Source organism: Theropithecus gelada, chromosome 1, assembly GCF_003255815.1.
Source record: "Theropithecus gelada isolate Dixy chromosome 1, Tgel_1.0, whole genome shotgun sequence".
Lineage (NCBI taxonomy): Eukaryota > Metazoa > Chordata > Mammalia > Primates > Cercopithecidae > Theropithecus > Theropithecus gelada.
In genome coordinates this window covers 102638985-102660025 of record NC_037668.1, presented here as the reverse complement: position 1 = coordinate 102660025, position 21041 = coordinate 102638985, and the positions used below count along the sequence as shown (strand labels likewise).

The 21041-nt window shown below is 37.9% G+C and overlaps 1 protein-coding gene across 4 annotated transcripts in view; it reads left to right on the top strand.

Annotated features, from left to right (window-relative positions):
• CRYZ (crystallin zeta) overlaps nt 1-20314 on the top strand; it is a 28158-nt gene extending 7844 nt beyond the window's left edge. For 2 of the 4 annotated variants that reach the window (XM_025391697.1, XM_025391705.1), the window contains 8 exons: nt 623-746; nt 2188-2340; nt 6083-6246; nt 11181-11232; nt 15601-15750; nt 18605-18706; nt 18823-18918; nt 19355-20314. In XM_025391697.1, coding sequence (XP_025247482.1) covers nt 636-746; nt 2188-2340; nt 6083-6246; nt 11181-11232; nt 15601-15750; nt 18605-18706; nt 18823-18918; nt 19355-19516 — 990 coding nt within the window. In that variant the 5' untranslated portion in view covers nt 623-635 and the 3' untranslated portion in view covers nt 19517-20314. The remainder of the gene's footprint in view (nt 1-622; nt 747-2187; nt 2341-6082; nt 6247-11180; nt 11233-15600; nt 15751-18604; nt 18707-18822; nt 18919-19354) is intronic. The other 2 variants (XM_025391715.1, XM_025391725.1) reach the window with 2 other exon arrangements.
• The last annotated feature ends 727 nt before the right edge of the window (nt 20315-21041 follow it).

Here is a 21041-nt window from a genome sequence, read left to right as displayed (position 1 = left end):
AAGTCTCACTAGATCTGATGGTTTTATAAAAGGGAATTCCCCTGCACAAGCCCTCTTGTCTGCCACCGTGTAAGACATGCCATTGCTTCCCCTTTGCCTTCCACCATGATTGTGACACCTCCCTAGCCATGTGGAACTGTGAGTCCATTAAACCTGTTTCCTTTATAAATTATCTAGTCGCCAGTATTTCTTCATAGCAGTATGGAAATGAACCAATACACTGGCTGTCACGTAAATGTTTGAAATGTTTCATAATTTAACAAAAGGAGGGCGGTTTACCTAATGTTAATAAAACTAAACTCATAAAATTTCTAAAATCGCAACCCAAGCAAGAAAACCTAAATATAGTATCATGCTATGTCTATCCAGATGTTTTTGTTTGCATATTTGATTCCTTTGTTGAAGGCACTGAATCCCTACAGTAAGTATCATGAAGTATTTTGCTTTGTAGCTGAGGGATTTGTAAGATGAAAGGTCCTTAAACATGAAATGAGATCAGTGGTAAGCTCATGATTTAAATTGTTATTTGAAAAAATTGTTTGATCTGCTTCCTCCAGGGGGGAAAAAACATGATGATATCTTAGATACAATGTGACAATACATTAATTTTTTTCTTTCTTAGTATCTAGATCACCATGGCGACCGGACAGAAGTTGATGAGAGCTGTTAGAGTTTTTGAATTTGGTGGACCAGAAGTCCTGAAATTGCAGTCAGATATTGCAGTACCAATTCCAAAAGACCATCAGGTAGAAATAAAATTACTTTATTGAGGCCATAATTATACTGAGTGTGAGTCTCTTGCAAATAGTGTTCAAAAGAAGCAGAGTCACAATTATTTTTAAAGACATTGAATTAGGATGCAATTTACACTACATATACATATGGACATTGATAAAGTTAACATAAACCTGATAATTAGTGAAGTAGATATATGGAAAAGAATAACCTTTGGTTATAAGAAAATTTTTGATGTAGGGAGTGATCTATGTAATGCAATAATTGGATTTTTCTGAATGGACACATAAGGAGTTTTGAATAAGGTATTCTATTACAAACATTCATGATTTTTATTTTTTGCATGCTGGGAAAACAATTTTCTTTTGCATTCATGCTTTTTCATGTGTGATTCATGAGAATTTAAGTGTATAGTTTAATCATCTCCAATGACTTTAATAATATACTTTTGATTTTAAATTATGTATTTTTATTACTGCACCCTCCATGCCTCCCAAGTCTAATTTTCTTAGCAAGCCTATGAGAGTTTTTGCAGTTTGGCTGTAACCTATCTTTACAAATTTTTTTCTCATCACTCCCTCTCCATATAGAGATATAGTGCTGTAACAACATGAGATTTTGTCCGGTTTCCTTAAGACTCCCTTTCATTCCTCTGTCTTTGCACATGCTATTTTTTTTTTACCCAAACTATCCTTTTTCTCTCATTCCTAATTTCTACTTATATTTTAAACCCTAACTCAAATACCACTTCCTTTATAAAGCCTTCCCTTACTTTTATACCAGAGGTAATCATTCTGTGTTAATTAAGGTAAAATTAGCTCCTACAATTGCTGTAACCTAAAAATTACAATGGTCCAGCCAGGGATAATTATTTCTTATACACTAAATTTAAAAGTTCTCAAATGTGGGTGGGTAGCTGTTCTCCAACAGTGACTTAGGGACTCAGCTTCTTCTTTCATGTGGCTCTGCCACCCAACCCCTGTCTTCTAGCGTCTCCATGGAAGAGGAAAAGCACAGTGTGGCTTGGCTAGGAAGTTTTAATCGGTCAGGCCTGCAAGTGTCTGCTGTCACTTTTGCTAACATTCCATTGGCTAGAACTCAGTCACTTGGCTAATCATAACCATGAGGGAGGTGAAGAAGCACCACTCTTTCTGTGTACCCAGGAAAAGGAAAAAATGGGTTTGACGAACATGCAGAGGTCTCTACCACATATCCCCTTAAATATTTCTTTCACTATTTTCCCCAAAATGTTTTTAATACAGTACATAGCCATTCTGTCATACTTATTTATGTTAGCTTGTAAAACTGGAATGTGAGGTTGTTGAAGGCAAGCACTTACTTGTTTTGCTTTTTTCTCCCATTTTGATAGCTCCCATAATCAGCACAGTCCTAGCATAAAGTTAAATGAACGCCTATATTCTTTCTGTGAACTAAAATACATTGTCATTGCAGGTTCTAATCAAGGTCCATGCATGTGGTGTCAACCCTGTGGAGACATACATTCGCTCTGGTACTTATAGTAAAAAACCACTCTTACCCTATACTCCTGGCTCAGATGTGGCTGGGGTGATAGAAGCTGTTGGAGATAATGCATCTGCTTTCAAGGTATTGCATTTTTAATTATTTCTATTTGGCTTAATTTATTTCCTTAAAATATTTGAACATAGCTTTCAACTGCATCTTATTTAAGGCTTTAAAAGGCCCTGTTACACAATTTCTGCCACTTGGGGGACTCCTCTAGTCAAAAAAGAAATTAGATTTTATCCAGAGGCCTTATTTGTTTACTACATTGTTGTGAATAAGTGCTGGATAATTTCTGTATCTTCATGTCCCAACAGAATGAACTGTGATTTTTTTGATTTAATGGAAATATGTAAGGAAAGAAAGCACACGAGGAAGTTAGACTATTTCCCAACTCTTGATGATACACAAGCTAAAATAATTTTTAATTCCTTTGATAAATTTTGCTTCATAAGATAAGGTTAATTCTTTTGAAAAATAAGTAAAACATGAAAAAATACAAGGTCACTATACAATTTTGGAGCTCTGACTCAGTCACTGAAAATGTTATGATCAGGATATATATATATGTGTGTGTGTGTGTGTATATATATATATATGCCAAAAGGCATATTCATAGTAGACTCACGTCCTATCATCTTTCTTCATAATTCCTTGACCTACTCAACTTTGGCAGCACCTTACCAAAATTAAGTTGAGACAGAGAAGATTACTGTTCCCCTGTACAGGAAGACTCATACAACTTTCCACTCCTCAGCCTGTGGCAACCTGGCTTCTGCCCCCATCGCTCCACTGAAAGGACTCTTGCTAATGTCACTAATGGCCTCTGTTTTGCTGGAGTTAATGGGCCCTTTTATGTCATTATCTTTCTTGACTTCTCTGTGACATTTGACACTCTCAGCCACTTAACTTTTTCTTTAAAAAACTTTTTCTGCAGCTTCTGTGACATCATTTTCTTCTGTTCTCCTCTCCCCTTCCTTTCTGGGCCTCTGTTTTCAGGCCTCTCTTTTTCTCTGGATATTCCTCAAATCTTGGCGTTGCCTAGGGCTCTCAGTCTCTATTTAGACCTCTGCTTTCTGTATTCTTTACCTTTTTCGCAATCTCATACACTCTCTTTGTTGCCGTTATCACATGTTACATCTTTAGCATAGAATTTTCTGCTGAACTCTGGATCTGTGCTATCCAAAACGGTAGCCACTAGCCACATGTGGCAATTTAAAATTCAACTTAAATTCATATTGAAAATTCAGTTCCTGAGTCACTCTAGCAACATTTCAAATGCTTAATAGCCTCCTGTGTCCAGTGGCTGCCCTGCTGGACAGTACAGATGTGAACATTTCCATCACTGCAGAGAGTTCTGTTGGAGACACTGGACTCACATGGTCAACCTCCAGAAATCTCGTACAAAACGTGTCTAAAACTAGCTTATCTTTTCTCACTGCAGATAGTGCCTCTCTTGTGTGACTGTCCTGGTGACTCCTGGGATTTGAGGATTACTCCTCGCTTTCCCTTACTAGAACTGTTTTCTCTCTCCTTTCCATTTCCACTGCCAGTAGTGTAGTTCAGGCTATCTTACCTACTTAACTACACCCCTGACCTGGATTTCTATAATGGCTACATAACTTTCTCTTTTCCCTGGAATTCGTCCTTAATCTAGAATGAATCATTTTATAAAATTTAATTATGATTGTTATACACCTCTGTTTTCATTCTTGCATCCATGTCTTGTAGACTTCAGGAAGACTCTTAAAATTCCTTATTGTTATGAAATAAGACTGTTTCATGCTCTCTCCCATCTATTTTTCCAGTCTTACCTCCTACTCCTCTTCACAGTGTAGTTTATTCTTCAGTAATGAACTGTTTGTCCTTCCCTGCACATCCCATGCTCTCTCATCTCTGTGTTTTTGTTCATATTGGTTCTTCTAATGGACAAAATTTAATTGAAACTTAAAAACATGGATTCAAAGGATTTTACACTTTAGCTTCAGTTTCTTTTCATTTTATCTCCTGAAACGGTTACATACCACACGTTAGTCTGCTTACTCATTGGTAATAAATGCTGCTAATTTCTTGGCATTTATTCCTGTCCCTATCATTTTGCCAACTTTGTTTCCTTCACCCGTAATGACTCTTCCCCATTCTAGTTTTCAAAATCTTGTCCTGTTCTTCAAGATTTACCTCAATTATTAGCTTCTCAATGAAGCTATTCCTAATTTCCTCTACTTAGAAGTAATTTCTTTCTTTTTCTTTTACCTATCCTCAGTGGCTAATCATGTTTGCCTTGCTTTTTATAATTATTTCTATCCTTTGCTTTTCTCTCCCCCTAGAGTCTAGGATGCTTGACATTAGGGACAGTGGTATTGATGTCCCTCACATAACTTGAAATAATGCTTTCTATATAGTATATTCGCAGTAAATGTTTGAATTATATTGAAATCAATTCAACATGTTTTTTAGCTGTAAAAACAGGATTAATCTTCATCATATTTGACATTTCTAGGCAACCATATTAAGTGGTGGTACTTGTCCTTGATTCTTGGATGGCTTTTGAATCTTTCTTGTCTTTATCCTATCAGATAGCATTTCTACATTTTCAGATTTCTGTTAAAGTATACTGAGCAATCATTGCCTTAATAATTTGCCTCTTCTAAGGAATATTTACTTTTTTTTAAGAAGGAGGAGTTAAGGCAGGTGGTTACAGTGGGCAGTCCAATTTTCCCTAACGTGCGAATTAAATACTGGACCAATAATGCCTGGCTGGGGCATTACTTCTCCCTGAGTCCTGCATCTGCTTTTTAATAGTGAGGTCCAACAGACATTTGTCGAGACTTTACTGTGTTTCTGGTGCCGTGTCAAGAAGAAGGCTGTCCTGGGTCATCATGCTGTCAGGGTCCTAGTATGGTTTTCTGCCTTTGGGTGTTTGCATGAGACATAGTGGCAATGCAGGGGTGAGGAAACTCATGGATGGGATTTAGAGGAGGTGTTTGGTGTGTGGAAGAAACTTCAGATTTTGTTTGTTTCTTCTCCCTAGCATTTTGGGCAAAAATAACAGTTTATGTTGACTGCTATTTGCTAGCTGCTTGATCTGAGGAAATTATTGAACTTCTTTGTTCCTCAATTTCCTCATCTGTGTAGTGGGGGGATTGCTCTACAATAAGAGATAATAAACATGCCCACCTCACTGGCCGTTGTGAAGATGAAATTAGATAACACTCCAGAGACACTTAATGCAGTGCCTGACATAGCAAGCTCTTCATGGACTGAGCCATCAGCATCATCATGATGCCATTCAAGGAAGTTTATCCTTCCTTATGTTTTTTTCTGTTTTCCTTAGATTTTCTTCCCATTGGTTCCCATTATTAAATATTTTTAAATGTTCAGTATTTTAAAATGATTTATGGCTGGGCACGGTAGCTCACACCTGTAATCCCAGCACTTTGTGAGGCCAAGGTGGGCGGATCACGAGGTCAGGAGTTCAAGACCAGCCTGACCAAGATGGTAAAACCCCGTCTCTACTAAAAATACAAAAATTAGCTGGGCGTGGTGGTGCGTGCCTGTAATCCCAGCTACTTGGGAGGCTGAGGCAGGAGAATTGCTTGAACCTGCGAGGCAAAGGTTGCGATGAGCTGAGATCATGCCATTGTACTCCAGCCTGGGTGACAGAGCAAGACTCCAACTCAACAAAACAAAAATTATTTATATGAGACCCTAGATATAGAGAACAATAGATAAGTACTCACTTATTTTTTATTATAAAGAATTATACCTATTTTGATGTAATATTTTTAGAATACAAATGCATGTATTCATTTGTCTCTTCCCCTAGAAAGGTGACAGAGTTTTCACTAGCAGCACGATCTCTGGAGGCTATGCAGAGTACGCTCTTGCAGCAGACCACACTGTTTACAAACTACCTGAAAAACTGGACTTTAAACAAGGAGCTGCCATCGGTATCCCATATTTTACTGCCTGTCGAGCTCTGATCCACAGGTAATAACACACTTTGTCAATTTTATGGCCAATGCCAAATGAGGGCAGTGTTAACTGCCTCCCTTCTAGTTGTCTGTCCATCCATCTGTTCATTATTTTTGGTTACCATTTACTTACCATTAAACATTTATATAATGGAAACTGTGAATTTGGGAAATTGTACTAATCACTGGGGATACAAAAAAGAGCGAACGCTGTGTTCAAGATGCTCATAGTCTAGTAAGGGAAATGACATTAGAATGATCATATTTATATATAATGTGGAAAGTACAGTGGTAGAAATGTACATAGGGATATATAGGCTCAGAAGGCATGTGCCTGTGGTGATGAGGTAGGGCTTCCTGGCAAGGTGTAAGACTTATTATTTTCACGGTGGCTAACGCCTGTAATCCCAGAACTTTGGGAGGCTGAGACGGGCGGATCACCAGGTCAGGAGATCAAGACCATCTTGGCTAACATGATGAAACCCCATCTCTACTAAAAATACAAAAAATTAGCCGGTCGTGGTGGCAGGTGCCTGTAGTCCCAGGTACTCAGGAGGCTGAGGCAGGAGAAGGGCGTGAACCCAGGAGGCGGAGCTTGCAGTGAGCTGAGATCGCGCCGCTGCATGCCAGCCTGGACGACAGAGCGAGACTCCGTCTCAAAAAAAAAAGAAAAAAAAGACTTATTATTTTAACTTACTGTTTTAAAGCCATGGTTCAAGAATCTTGTTATCCATTAGAATCATCCAGGCAGCAATTTAATAGTACACTATAGGGCCCTACCCCAGACCCTCTGGTCAGTTTCCATAGCTGGTGCCTGAGAATCTATATTTTAATCCCGTCTACTAAGTATTTAAAAAGCATCAGAGGGAATTCACCTGAGGAATGGTAACTAGAAGGAGAGAGGACATTCTAGACATTGGGGATAGTATGGGGAAAAACAGTGTGGTGTGTGGGAACAGCTATAGCAACTTGATTTTGTTAGAGAGGAAATTTCAAGAGAAAGTAGTGAAGAATAAAGTTGGAACAGAGTAATCTTTCAATAAATGTTAGCTGTCATCAAATAGATAGAATTCAGATTGTAAAAGACAGATTATAGAGCTCATCTATTGCACTGTAAAGGACTGGAAGTAATGAAATGCTTTATTCAGGAGACTACCATTGTGATATTTGTGTTTGATTGAGATCACTCATCTGCTGTGTGTAGGATGAATTTGAGGATAGGAATGGAGAGAGAGATAGGAGTATCTTATAGGAGTCTCCACTAGACAAAATCCTTATGGGTCAGAGCAAGGGTTCTGGTAGAAGAAGTAAGTAGAGAGGAAAGAATAACTATTTAGTGGGGGTAAAATCAGGGGTATTTGGTGATTATTTGCAGGTAGAGAATGAGGAAGAGCTTAAGAGTAGTCTAGCTTTCTAGCTTGGTTCATGTTTAACTGTGACAAAGAAAAGGAGAAAGTTTCAGAGGGAAGCTGTATTCAGGTTTGGATTTGAAATTATGAGAGACACATCCTAATGGAGAGGTTCAGTAGCCTATTGGATAAAAAAGTCAGAAGCTTGAAGACTGGAGAGAAAAATTTGGGGATAGCAGCATGTAGGTAAGAATTGACAAGATGAAAAGTTGTTGAAATCCCTCAGGGAGTGAGAACAGTGGAGTGAGAATAAAACCCTCGTGAACATCACCATTTAAGAATGTAGTCAGAGAAAAAGGATAGACTCGTAAGAGACTGAAAGGATTCCATGGCCGGCAGAATCTAGAGGTCATGGTATCCCTTAAGCATCCAGTGAATGCATGGGCTTTGAAGACAGAAAGGCCTGGGTTAATGTCTTCACATAGTGCTAGTTGTATGACCTTGGTTAAGTTACTTAAACATCTCAGGTGCAGTTTACTGGTTTGAGAAACATAGATAATAACAGCACCTACCTGCTAGGGTGTGGTAAGAATTATTTGGAGGTAATGTGTATAAAGTTCTTAGTACAGGGCTCACACAGGGTAAGTTCACAATCACTGCTGGCAGCTTTAGGAGTGGCAATTGATAGTGCTACTAAGGAGGGAGGCCAGCTGTCAAATGCAACACAGAGGTCTGTTCAGAAGCAAATAACAGTTGGGCCCAGCAATTAAGAGGTCATTGGTGACATTAGTCAGTTCTTTTTCAATAGAATGGTGGGAAGAGCTTGATTGAGTGGATTGAGGAAGGAAGAGGAAATCAATTCCTTGAGTGACGACTATTCTTTTAAAAATCGGGGAGACAAGGAAGAGAGAGTAGAAGGTTACCTGAGGAGAGTATGTGGGAAAAAGGGATTTTTTTTTTTTAAGGATAGGCAAGACTTGAACATATTTACAGATCGAACAAAATCTGCATAACATAAGATGGAAAGGACTTAGGACATAGGTAGAGAGACTGGCTTCCAGTATGGAAAGGACAGCTTATCCGTAAAACCTAGAAGGGGTAAAGATGATATAATTATGGAAATATTTATGGGTAGGGAGGTGGAGTGTTGAAGGTACTTGTATGTCATTGCCTCACTTTTCACAATTAAGTAGGAGGCAAAAAGTGATATTTTAACAATCAGAGCTGAAGTGGCACCAAAATGCATGGTCATGTGATTTTTTTTTTTCTTTTCTATAATACTTAGTCATTTGGATAAAGTATCAAGGAAGCTAGATTTGAACATTAATCCAGGGCTGGAATATTGGTGGCAAAATAGAATGGTGCAAAGGAAATGAGAGCACAGGGGACTGCGGGGAGAGGAGGTTGGGCAATCTACTATGGAATCCAAGCTGAGGAGGGATGGAAGGAAGGCCAGGAGCAGCAAGCGGGCAGAAATGGAGCTGTTGAGAGTCAGTAATCTCTGCATAGTTGAAGAAAGATTTTGAGAGAATATGGGTTTTCAGAATTAGGATAGATTAGTGTCATAATCCTGGTTATTGGCATCTGATACTTCTCAGGGGGAATGATTGCTGATAGTTATAGCCCTGGGAGACAGTGGCTATAAGTGGAGGAAAATTCAGGAACTGTAGTGCTTGATTTTCTGGGGAATGCTGAATCTCCTTGATTGGAGCTGGATTTGGGGTGGAAGAGAAAGGCTATGTGCCAGGTCTTAGTCTTCAGTGACTAGAAGATGGTAGGGAACAGCAGCATGGAAGGCCAGGCTGAGTGCTGTGAGTGCCAGGGAAGATGACTGTATTAGTCGGGGTCCTCCAGAGAAGCAAATAACAGGATATGTGTCTCTGTCTGCCTGTCTATCAGTCAGTCATCTATCTATTTGATCTATCTAATCTATCATTTATCCCTGTATAAATTCCTTAAGAGTCAGTCACTGTGTACACACACAGACACACAGACACACACACACATACGTGCACACGCACACAGATTGATTCATTTTAAAGAGTTGGCCCATGAAATTGTGGAGGACTGGTGAGTCTAAAATCTGTTGCAGTAGGCCAGCAGGCTGGAGACACAAGGAAGAGGTGCAGTTTAAATCCCTAGAAAGTTTGCTGGCTGAATTTACTCTTGCTCATCAGAGGTCAGTCTCTGAGAACAAAAGCCTTCAGCTGATAGGATGAGGCCCACCCACATTCTAGAGTGTCGTCTGCTTTACTCAAAATCCAGCTATTTCAGTGTTAATCTCGTTTAAAAAAAACAAAACAAAACAAAACAAAAAAAACACTGTTACAGAAACATCCAGAGTAATGTTGGAACAAATATTGGTTTCCTTGGCCCAGTCAAGTTGACACATAAAATTAACTGTCACAGCGACTCTGCACAAGGATTCAGGAAAGGATTTGCCTGCTTTTTCTCCCCTCACCCCAGGCCTAGAGATTTTTATGAGAATGTGTCTTTAGTGTTTGAGGGACATCTTACAAGAATTTTTGAAAAATTTCGTTGGAAGTATTTCATATCCCATAGTTTAACACTAGTGATCCTATCCCCTTATGTTTTACTTTAACATATTGTCCTCAGTCTCTTTAGCTCCAAGCAAGAGTGTGGGAGAAAGCTTCTCTTATTGCTCATTGTTGCCACTTCTCAGTTGTTGGTGCACAGCTGGGAGCAGGACTCTGGTTACTGTGTTCTCTTTCCCAGATGGAGCATAATGTTCCATAATGTCTCTACAGTGTGGCCACCCCACATTGTTCAAGGAAGTAAGAGATCCTTCCTAAGAGTCAGATCTGGATCCCACAGCATCTGCTGGCTTGTGACATTGGCACTGTCCATCTGGAATAGTGAGGCATCCCCTCATGCCTTGCTGCATGTCCCTTCTTTTCAGTATATACTAGAAAAGTAGTCATGTGAACCAGAAGTAAAAAGAAAATGCCATTTCACCAGAGAATCTGGACATTTTAGGGGATGACATGGGAATCTTTGTGATAGGATTTATTGCATTTCCTACTCTCTGACCTTTGCTGACTCAGCTTTGCTCTCTGAAGTGAGAGTAGAAGGCTGATGCAACCTGATGTTCCGAGACATGGAGAAGAAAAAAATACTTTCTTTCCTCGGGCAAAAAAAAAATAGCTACTATGTTTACTTGGACATTACTCTAGACCACAGAATAAAGACTGAGCTATAATAAACCTGCTTTGAGGCCCTTTCTGTGGGGATATATGGGAATGAGAGATTCCAGATCCTCCAGGCTCAGCAGTTTCACTTCATGACCTACAAGGACTGTAGCTACTCAGAAGTAGCGCCGCATAGTGATCCCAGTGTCCAGTAGCATAGTGCCTGGAACATAAAAGACTCCCAATAAATACTTGTTAAAGGAATAAATGAATTGAAGGCTTTGTTTATTCTGTGAAGCTTAGGGAATATTTGGGGCTGTATATCAGGTTGCATTTGCTCTTTGTGTTAGTGTTAGCCAGACTAAGGGTAGAAATTCCTTATGATGATGAAAACACCTGAGATTAATTAGCTTCAAAATATAAGATGATGTAACTTATACTTTCTTTTGCAGTGCCCGTGTGAAAGCTGGAGAAAGTGTTCTGGTTCATGGGGCGAGTGGAGGAGTAAGTATTTTTTTAGTATATTTTGAAACAAGCTTGAGTTTATTTCATTATAGTTCCTTTGGTCATTTTTAAAAGTCAGATTCATAAATATAGTCAAAGATGCTTTTTTTTTATGTAGTAAAACTTTTTTGATTTTGGTCTTCTGAAGGTGATATTTAGTCATTAGTTTAGCATTTCTTGGTTAATAAACCCAACAGAGCACCCCTTCAAAAATATGTTAGATTTCCCACCTGTAGTGGGTGTGGACTAAGATAAACTGGCCTTGTTTTTGCCTTCAAGTAGCATATAAAAATATTTATTTAGAATTTTAAACAGCTCTTTAAGGTCGATATTAATTCCATATTCCCTTAGATAAGGACACTAAGGCTCATTAAAGCTTACCTATGTTGCCCCAGACAGCACGGTAAAGCTACACTGTGAATTCTTAGTCCTTTCTATCTCCCTTCCGCTGCTTGCCTGCTGTGCTTTGACGACGTTCATGGAGTGCAGTATACAGGCCTGTCCTTAACACCACAACCCATGGCTGAAAATGCTAATGTGGGGGAATGGGGGAGGAGAACTCTGAACTTAAAATAAGCCCTTCAGTGAAATCCTCCAACACAGGGCTGTGAGAAACCTCTTCAAGAAACTAGCTGCCAATCTGCCTCTCAGGAGCTTAGAGCGAAAAGTTAGACCTCTCCAGTTAGAATTTAACAAGAAATCCACATGAACTCTATCAATGGATGCTTTGGAAATTTTGGAGATAAGATTTTGCATTTTAAAAATAAAAGGCCTGGGACTAGATACTTACTTTGAGGAAGCTGTTAACCCTTACAGAGCACTGTGTATTCTGGAGAGTGGATTGAAAGAAGTAACATATTAAATGGCTCGTTGTCCCCTGAATAATGATTGGTATCTTGAAAATGTGAATTTACCTTTAAAAGTAAAAGAACAGGTAGTTTCAGTCCTTTTTGTCTCTGTTTCTTAGGTAGATGAATCACGAGGTTTCACACCTAGCTTCCTACACTTCCAATAGATCAATTCTAAAGGATTTCACAGATCAGACAATTTATTAAAAAACACCAGGATTGTCTTTATGGGGCTTGAGAAAATATGACAGATACACCTTGTCCAAAACTCCCATTGTTTAACTTCACTGAAGAGTCTATTTTTGGGTTAAATTAAATTTAACCCTAAATAACGAAAGGATCTGTCAAACACATAAATTTATTTAAATTACCCTGGCTTTCAGAGAGCTAACATCGGGCTTTGTGCAGAAGGGAAAGATTTCAGTAGAAAGGGGAGAGAAGAGTTTAAAGAAAATCTCTTTATATTCCCTTTACCCTCTTGTAAAAAGCCCAGTTGCTTCACCATGATTTTTTTTTTTTTTTTTTTTTTTTCTTTTTTTTAAGGTAAAATCCACACTGTTCGCTGAGCTGGCTGAGTTTGTTAAATCCTTGGCTGGCAGGGATAGGCTGGTGACCTGGTGTGTGAAGCGCTTCTGATCCTCCCTGTCCTATCAGAGGGAAACAGTACTGGGTTTTGCCTTGCTTCTGTTTGTACTTTCTGTCCTCATTTAATTCAAATTCCTTGGGGATTATGTTGTGTGTTTAAAATGGTGTGGAATTTATGAACACAGCTATTATCCAGATATGTTGGTGAGGAGTGCCCTATTTTAGTGTTAGCAAAATAAGTAGAAGAAAAATAGTTGACACATAATGGTGCATAATCTGTTGAAGGAGTATTGCTGGTATAATTGTTGACAAGAATAGAATAAACAGTGCCTTTTTAAAAGAGCTATTGAGTACCCTTTTAAAGCAGTTAGAACATCAGGAGATGTAGTTACATTAGCTTTTTAAAGTATGGTTTTATTAGAGGTCTTCTATTTAAATTTGAAAATTAAAGTAGAAAATCAGTTGGGCCCACCCGATAGTGGATTGCGTTTTATCTAATTGGATGTTTCTCTCCTCCGTCAGACAGTGAGTTCTATGTATTTGTTTGTTTCAGTTAAGCAAATTCCTGCCATAACCTGGCTGAGTCCAGCCTCGTTATTCCCCTGTGCCATATAATCTTTAAGGTCCATTTCAGGCCTGGAAATCTGTTACAACTTTAATCTGTTTCTATCATTAGTTTTCATCTTAATTCTTTTCTTGCCCAACCCGGTCCTCCCTATAAATGACTGATTATGAGTAGCGGGTGATTTTGCATCCTTTCTCCTTCCGCTCTGGGACATTTGGCAATGTCTGAAGACATATTTGGTTGTCACAACTTGGGGAAGGGTTTCTGGCATCTAGGGGGTAGATACTCTTCAATACATGGGATAGTCTCCCACAGCAAATAATTATCTGGCCCAAAATGTCAATAGTGCCAAGTTTGGGAAACTCTGTTCTAAATGTATGTGACACTTATTTGTATAATCATTTGTCATCTAATCAGACATATTTCCTAGTATTGTTATTTAAATAATTGCTCTTTTGTCTGTCTTCTTAAACTACTTTGATTTCTCTTTTGTGCTAAGCTAAGCACATTGATCTGGTATTCTAGTGATTTCTTACAATCCCAGCACTTTGGGAGGCTGGGATTTTGCCAGGTTGCCCAGGCTGGTCTCGAATTCCTGACCCCAGATGATCCACCCACCTCAGCCTCCCAAAGTGCTGGGATTACAGGCATGAGCCACCATGTTCCACTTAATCCTTTGGCTTTAAATACCGTCTGTAAGATAATGGATCTTTAATATATATCTCCAACTGAACTCTTTTGAGTCCATACTCATATTCACCTGATTGCTGAACATCTTCACCTTTAAGTAGATGAGCACTGTACAGCTCAACATGTTCCAAGTGGTTCTTTTATTTTTATTTTTTAGAGACAGAGTCTTGTTCCGTTGCCCAGGCTGCAGTACAGTGCAGTGCAGGATCACTGCAACCTCAAACTCCTCAAAGTCCTGGGCCCAAGTAGTCCTCCCACCTTAGCCTCCCACATAGCTGGGATTACAGGCATGCACCACTACACTTGGCAAAGTGAAATCTGGAGATTTTCACAAACTTAGTGCTCTCCAGTCTCCTTCTCAGTTACTCTACCCAGTTAATCTGGCCAAAGACATAGGAGACATCCTGTATTTTTCTCTTTTCCTCATCTCCCGCATTCAATCTGTGAGGAAGTCGCATTAGCTTACTTCTAAACTATATCTGAATTTGTTTATTTTTTCCAGTGCCACCACCTTTGTTCAAGCCAGCTTCATCTCTTATCTAGACTGCTCTAACAGCTACAAACTGATCTTCCTCCTCCCATTTTTCTCGCCACCTTCGTTGTGCCTCGCATATAATTGGAGCAACCTTTTTAAAGCCTGAGTCAACCAGATCATTTCCTGGCTTAAGCTCTCCAGTGGTTCTGCATAGTTTTTAATATACTCAGAAGCCTCTACCTTCACCCCTCAGATCCTATGTGACTCGGCATTTCTGGCCTCATCTTCGACCCTTTCGCACATGCCCCTCCCTGAACCACACTGCCCCTCTTTCTGTTCTTTGATCCCAACTGCATTCCCACCTCCCCAGGTTAGCCGTGGCCATTCACTCTGCCCACGGCATCCTCCACATGGCCGATCGGATGTTCTTGTGGCTTGTTCCTCACTTTTTGCAGGTCTCATTTTTTCAGTGACCCTTCTTGATGACCTAAATAGCCCCTATTCCTATCCCTCTAACCCAACAGCCAGTCTTATTTTTTCTTAGCGCTTTTATTTCCTGAATTTATTTTATTCATTCAATTTGTTCATATGACGATTATCTTCCTCCACCCTTAGAATGTAAATTTCTTTCTTACGTTAAGTACCATGTCTAGCACATCGTAAACACTATAAACATTCACGGAATGGATGAATTAGTTAATTTGCCCGTATACCTGTCTCTTCTACTTAAATGTTAGAAGCCTTACATTTGTTATTTAGAATTTCGTATGCACAAAAAAGTCAGAGAGCATGTTCTGATCATCTTTAAACCCTGCAAACATATTGATGCAGTGGTTAAAAACTCAAGTTCTGCAGTGAGACTGGTCTAGCTCCTCCTGTTTCCATCTCTACATGTGACTTGGCCAAATTACTTATAATTTGAAGCTTTAACTTTCTTATCTGTAAAATAGGGTCAATAATAGTATCTACTTTATAGGGTCACTGTGAGAATAAAATAAAGCAATATGTAGAAATTATTTAGTATGGTTCCTGGAATATTTTAAATGCTTAATTAAAGTTAGCTATTTTTCTTATTTCTTCATTTACACTCTTAAGTTCCTTAAAGTTAGGGTGGGTCCCATAGGAATCTTAAGTTCCTTGTATGTATTTAAGTGTTTGCAGGAATGCAGAGAATATGTAACTCTTGGGTTGTATTTGTTTTTCAGGTTGGATTAGCAGCATGCCAGATTGCTAGAGCTTATGGCTTAAAGGTTTTGGGCACTGCTGGTACTGAGGAAGGACAAAAGATTGTTTTGCAAAATGGAGCCCATGAAGTGTTCAATCACAGAGAAGTGAATTATATTGATAAAATTAAGGTAAAATTTTCCACCATTTTACAAATGTCAAACTTTGTTCCTTGGAGACTTACGTGGTTTTTTAATACGTTTTTAACCAACTACTCCTTTAAAGCTGTTTGCTTCCGTTTTTCAGTGCCTAGATGAATTTTTATGCGTGTTTTAAAACTTTAATTTATTTAAAAAACAGAGATGTCTAAGTTTTAAACCTTTACTATGATTTTTGTATTGTTTATGTGTATTAAGTAGAATATAGCTTCTCTAGAATCTTATAGCTATAAAAATTGATTTTTTTAATGCAAATAACTTTTTAAGTAAAGCTGCAGCTTTGTATTTGCAGCTGTGAGGTATTCTTAATACAATTTCAACTGACGTGAATTCTCCATGGAAGGTGAGATATCCATAGATTACAAACCGGATCTGTGTGGCCCAGGGAATGAAGTTCATTTGTTAGCTGGATGTTTTGGAGGAATAATCACTACTGCATCCAAAATGGTGAGGTGGCATTTAGTTAGTTGCTGCATTTAACAGAATTCAAGCAGATTCTGAAGTTCTTCACTTGTACTATAGTAGCAGTTTGCTAAACACTTATTGCTTTGCTAATCCTCAACCACTTCCTCATGTTAGGGAGATTAGAATTTCCCAAATATTGAGTACTGTGTAAACTAGATCATTACAAATGAAGGAAAAAATAGGAGTGAGAATTTATTACTTTTTTAGCAATCATCTTACCAAAAAGCCCAGCAAAAGCACTCCTTTGTTATACGTCTGGGAAACCTAAGATCTAGCACTCACTGCTGATGCCATTATCTAAGAATATTCACAAAGATGAAAAATTGCCTGTTATTTTAAGAGTATGGTTTTTGTTTAGCAATAATCTAATTTTAAGATCATGAGGTCTTGGGAGCTTCAACTGACTCTTTCTGCTTAAGTCTCTCCCATTCTCAAAAACATTCTCTTAACCTTTATCTCACCCCCTTCTCTCACCTCCTCTTTCCCACAAAACTTCTTGAAAAAGTAGTATTTATTGGTTTTACTTCCTTACCATCCATCACTTCTCACTGCAGTTTTGCTTATAGCCCAAGTATTTATACTGCTTCTCAGAAGTCACTGAGAAGCTCCTAATTAACAGTCTGCTGGTCTTCTTTCAGTCCTCATCTTGTTTGATTTTTCAGGAGCATATGACCCTGACCACATTTCTTTGAAACTGGTTCTCTTCTTTCTTTCCTGACTTTTCACTTTCAGTCTCCCCCTCTTCATGTTATTTAATATTCATATTCCTTAGGTTGTTTTTGCTTGGTCTCACATCTTCCCTGGTGCTAGACTTTCATCCTGATGAGTCTCATATACTCTTGTGGCTCCCTTAATACCCATATGCTGTTGATTTCCAAAACTGTCTTTGGCGTGAGTTGACTTCCTTCATGCCATCAACCCGCTAGACATTGCTACTCATCTGGTCCCCCAAGAGATAAATCTTCATTTTATTTGTTTTTCCTGTCTTTTAATTATCATTTTCCCTCCCACCCAGCAAGTTGGTCACCTCATTTTATCAGTTTCTTCTCTGACATGCCTTTCAAATGTATTTCCTTATCTCTATTCCACTCACCACCATAACTTAGTTTAGGCCTCAGTTTCTCCAGCCTAGACTGTTATTCATAACTGAGCTAATAAAAAAACTACAGAAACAACTAAAATGGAAGCTTTATGAGGACAGGAGTTTTGTCCCTCTGTTCCCTAGTGTACTTGCACATGCAATAATAAACACCTGTAGAAAACAACAACAAAAACACAATTCAAATCCTTTAACATGGCATTCACTGTATTTTCACTATCTGTCCCAACTTACAGTCTCCTCTCTCCTACCTCTTCCTCTTCCTGCCACTCCCCCTTACCTGATTATGTACTTCAGCTCCGCTTGTATTTCAGTCCTGTGGTCTCAGTCCCCTCCATCTTTGCTTTTCTGTTTCTTTGGTCCAGACTGACTCAGCCTCAGATCTAACTTCCCCTTACTCATCTTCCTTTCTTTTGGCTTAGGAAACTCCTATTCATCCCTCAGGGCCAAGTTCATCGTCTCTGTGGAACTTTCTCTGACCGTGGCAGGCAATCAAACCTTAACCTTTTTTCTCTGTATTGTATGATTTATTTCTGCTAATGTGTTACTTAGCCCATTGCATTATAGCTATGACTGTAGTATTTCCTGTCTTTCTCACTAGTTTTGTTTTGAGCTCCCTTTGTTTGTCTTTGCATTCCTAGTACCTGGTGTAATCCCTGGCACAAGGATTCATTTGTGAGTGTGTGTTAATATAAAATGAATATTATGTAGATGTGTGTAGCTTTTTCTAAGAGCCAGCATCCATCATCCAAGAGCCCAAAAGAATTAGTGCGTTAAACAGATTATAAACCATTTAGAACAAAACCAGATGCACTAAAACAACAAAAATCATGAAAAACCAAACAGCTAATGATATTTTCTTTTGCTTTTTGTTTATTAATAAAAATGGGAGCCCCCTGGGGCTTTGGGACTTTTGATTTGTTGTTTCTTTATGAAATTTTATTTTAAAGATAGAAAATTTTCAGCTAAGGAAAAGTATTTTATACTCAAGTTGAGTCTAGCACCTGAAAATTCCAGGCAAATTTTATTTCATTACAACAATGTATTTAGTACAAATCTTTAGCATTTTAGATGTTCTGGCTGGTACCTTGGAATTACATCATAATTATATAATTAGATTATTTAAAATTTTGCATTATTAGTTTCAAAGATGTAGCATTTATATATCATTTGAAACATATTTTTATAATATCTTTATAGATAGTAGCTATTTTACAGTTTTTCACTTGCTATCTTACTCTACATTTCTCTTTTATTATATAGAAATATGTTGGTGAGAAAGGAATTGATGTAATTATTGAAATGTTAGCTAATGTAAATCTTAGTAAAGACTTGAGTCTTCTGTCACATGGAGGACGAGTGATAGTAAGTATTCCTTTTCTTATTTATTTATTTTTTTTTTTACCATTTTAATGTTTTGCCACAATTTAACACTATTTTGCAGTAATCTTTAACTGTAGACTTGCCGTTTTTCATATTAGGTTGTTGGCAACAGAGGTACTATTGAAATAAACCCACGGGACACCATGGCAAAGGAGTCGAGTATAATTGGAGTTACTCTCTTTTCCTCAACCAAGGTAGGAAAAGAAGTACTTCTGATTTTGATAACTTAAACATTGGTACAGTTTGCCTATTCAGGCAAACAGAAAGTTTGAGTAGATGTTAAACTTAGTTATATGACTAGAGGGAGTTGGTAAGGATTTGTCACCAGAAGGACAGCTAGGGTGACAATATAATCTATATCCAAGTAAGCATACCTTTTGAGATAGAAATGTGATACTAGTAATTATTTCAGGACAATAGGTATTTTGTACACTAACACTGTCTCGGGCAGATAGGATTTATGGTTATCATGTAGAGAACTACTTTTTCTATTGTTATGGGCAAGTTGACAAAAGTCACACATTTGTAAGAGACTATGGTATAACACTTAGGTTCTGAAGTTTTTTTAATGCTTCTGAAAATTAAATCATGGTTCACTACAAAAAGAAATTTATTTTTCCTTTTTCTTAGGAGGAATTTCAGCAATATGCAGCAGCCCTTCAAGCTGGAATGGAAATTGGCTGGTTGAAACCTGTAATAGGTTCTCAATATCCATTGGAGAAGGTGGCCGAGGCTCATAAAGATATCATTCATGGCAGTGGGGCTACTGGAAAAATGATTCTTCTCTTATGATTAATTCTTTCATGGATTTCCTGTGTAATCAGAGGTACTGTCTTTCCCCCAGTTGTACTTACCCTATCTTTTCTTTAATTAATATTCGATTCCATGAGTTTCTTACGTGAAAAAATAAGATTTTCTTTAAAGAACAGAGGCAGAAGAGTAAAATTCATTGTATTGCTAGCAATATTTTTTTATGCCATCTGTCTCAAATCAAGGAGTGATCATAGTAGGAAATAGCATGTTAGTCATCGTTTGGCATGAGGGTGCATTCCAGTAATTCTTAATTGATACTTGATTAATTCCATACCTTGGATTAAAACATGCTAGTTCGAAATAAGACTGCTCAGTTTCCAAGGGTTTTCAAGCCTACTTACCTTTGTAAAGGTTCTCTAGTCTCTGATTAGCTATGGCTGTATTGGACTTTGAACATTTTCTGGACTCAAAACCTCTACTCTAAACTAACCTCATTTGGATGTGTAAGTCTTTTGTAAAGGCAAAAATAAATAATGTCCAGGATAATTTATTAGTTTTCTCAGTATTTTCCCAAATATTAGAATATTTACTTCATTATTGGTTGGCTGCCAATGACCCCATATGTTCTGTGAGAATACGAGCTTTATCTTTGATATACTGCATAGTCTCCAAATAGGTAATACTTCTCAATTGATTAGATTTTCAGAGTAAATTTAGAGTTATCTGTTTGTCTGGTGAGGGTCATATATTTTGCTGAAATAATTAAGCTCACAAATTTGATAAACGAAGAATTATCTTCATTTGTCTCAATAATGTGTAATAAAATCTATAGAAAATCAAAACCTGCTTTTCCAGTTTTTATAGTATTTGCCTCTCATCACTTCTGCATAGCTCCTGACAGTTACTTCTTAACAGTGTTCTATGCTGGAAGCCTTTATCTAAACTAAATACAGGGATGACCTCTTAGCAATCTTGCCATCAATATTGTATTCAAGGAAATAAAAGTTTGATTATTTGTTATTTTTGTTTTTCATCAAATGAGCACATCCTTTTGTCGTGTCACATTACGTGTTTGATTGTTTTGACCTGATTTGTTCTGTTGAATGACAATTTCTGGCTTGAACATGGAATCCTGTTTCAGTAATAAACAGAAAATACTGCTAATTTCTATAGTTGAAGGATATCATTGGCTTCTGGCTATATGTGCCATGACTGAAATGTTTTTGCTATTAGCATTTTCCAAGTTTATCCACTGTTTCTCTTATAGGTTAAATGCCCTGTAAAATTAGTTAAAAAAAAAAGAAAAATGTTAAGGCAATGCCATCAATATAGGCTAGCATTTTATGTGCATCCTAAAATGGAGGATTCCTTTCCATGCAACAAGGTAAAAGAATAATTATTCTGTAAAAGTCAGTTTAATCTGTTTGTACATTTGCCTCATCTATAGAAAGAGCTAAAGCATACAGATGACTTAATACTTCAAAATACATCGATACAGTTTAGTTAATTTTGAAGGCAAAACTAGCCAAACTGTATGCATTAACTACCATTTTTATGAATATGT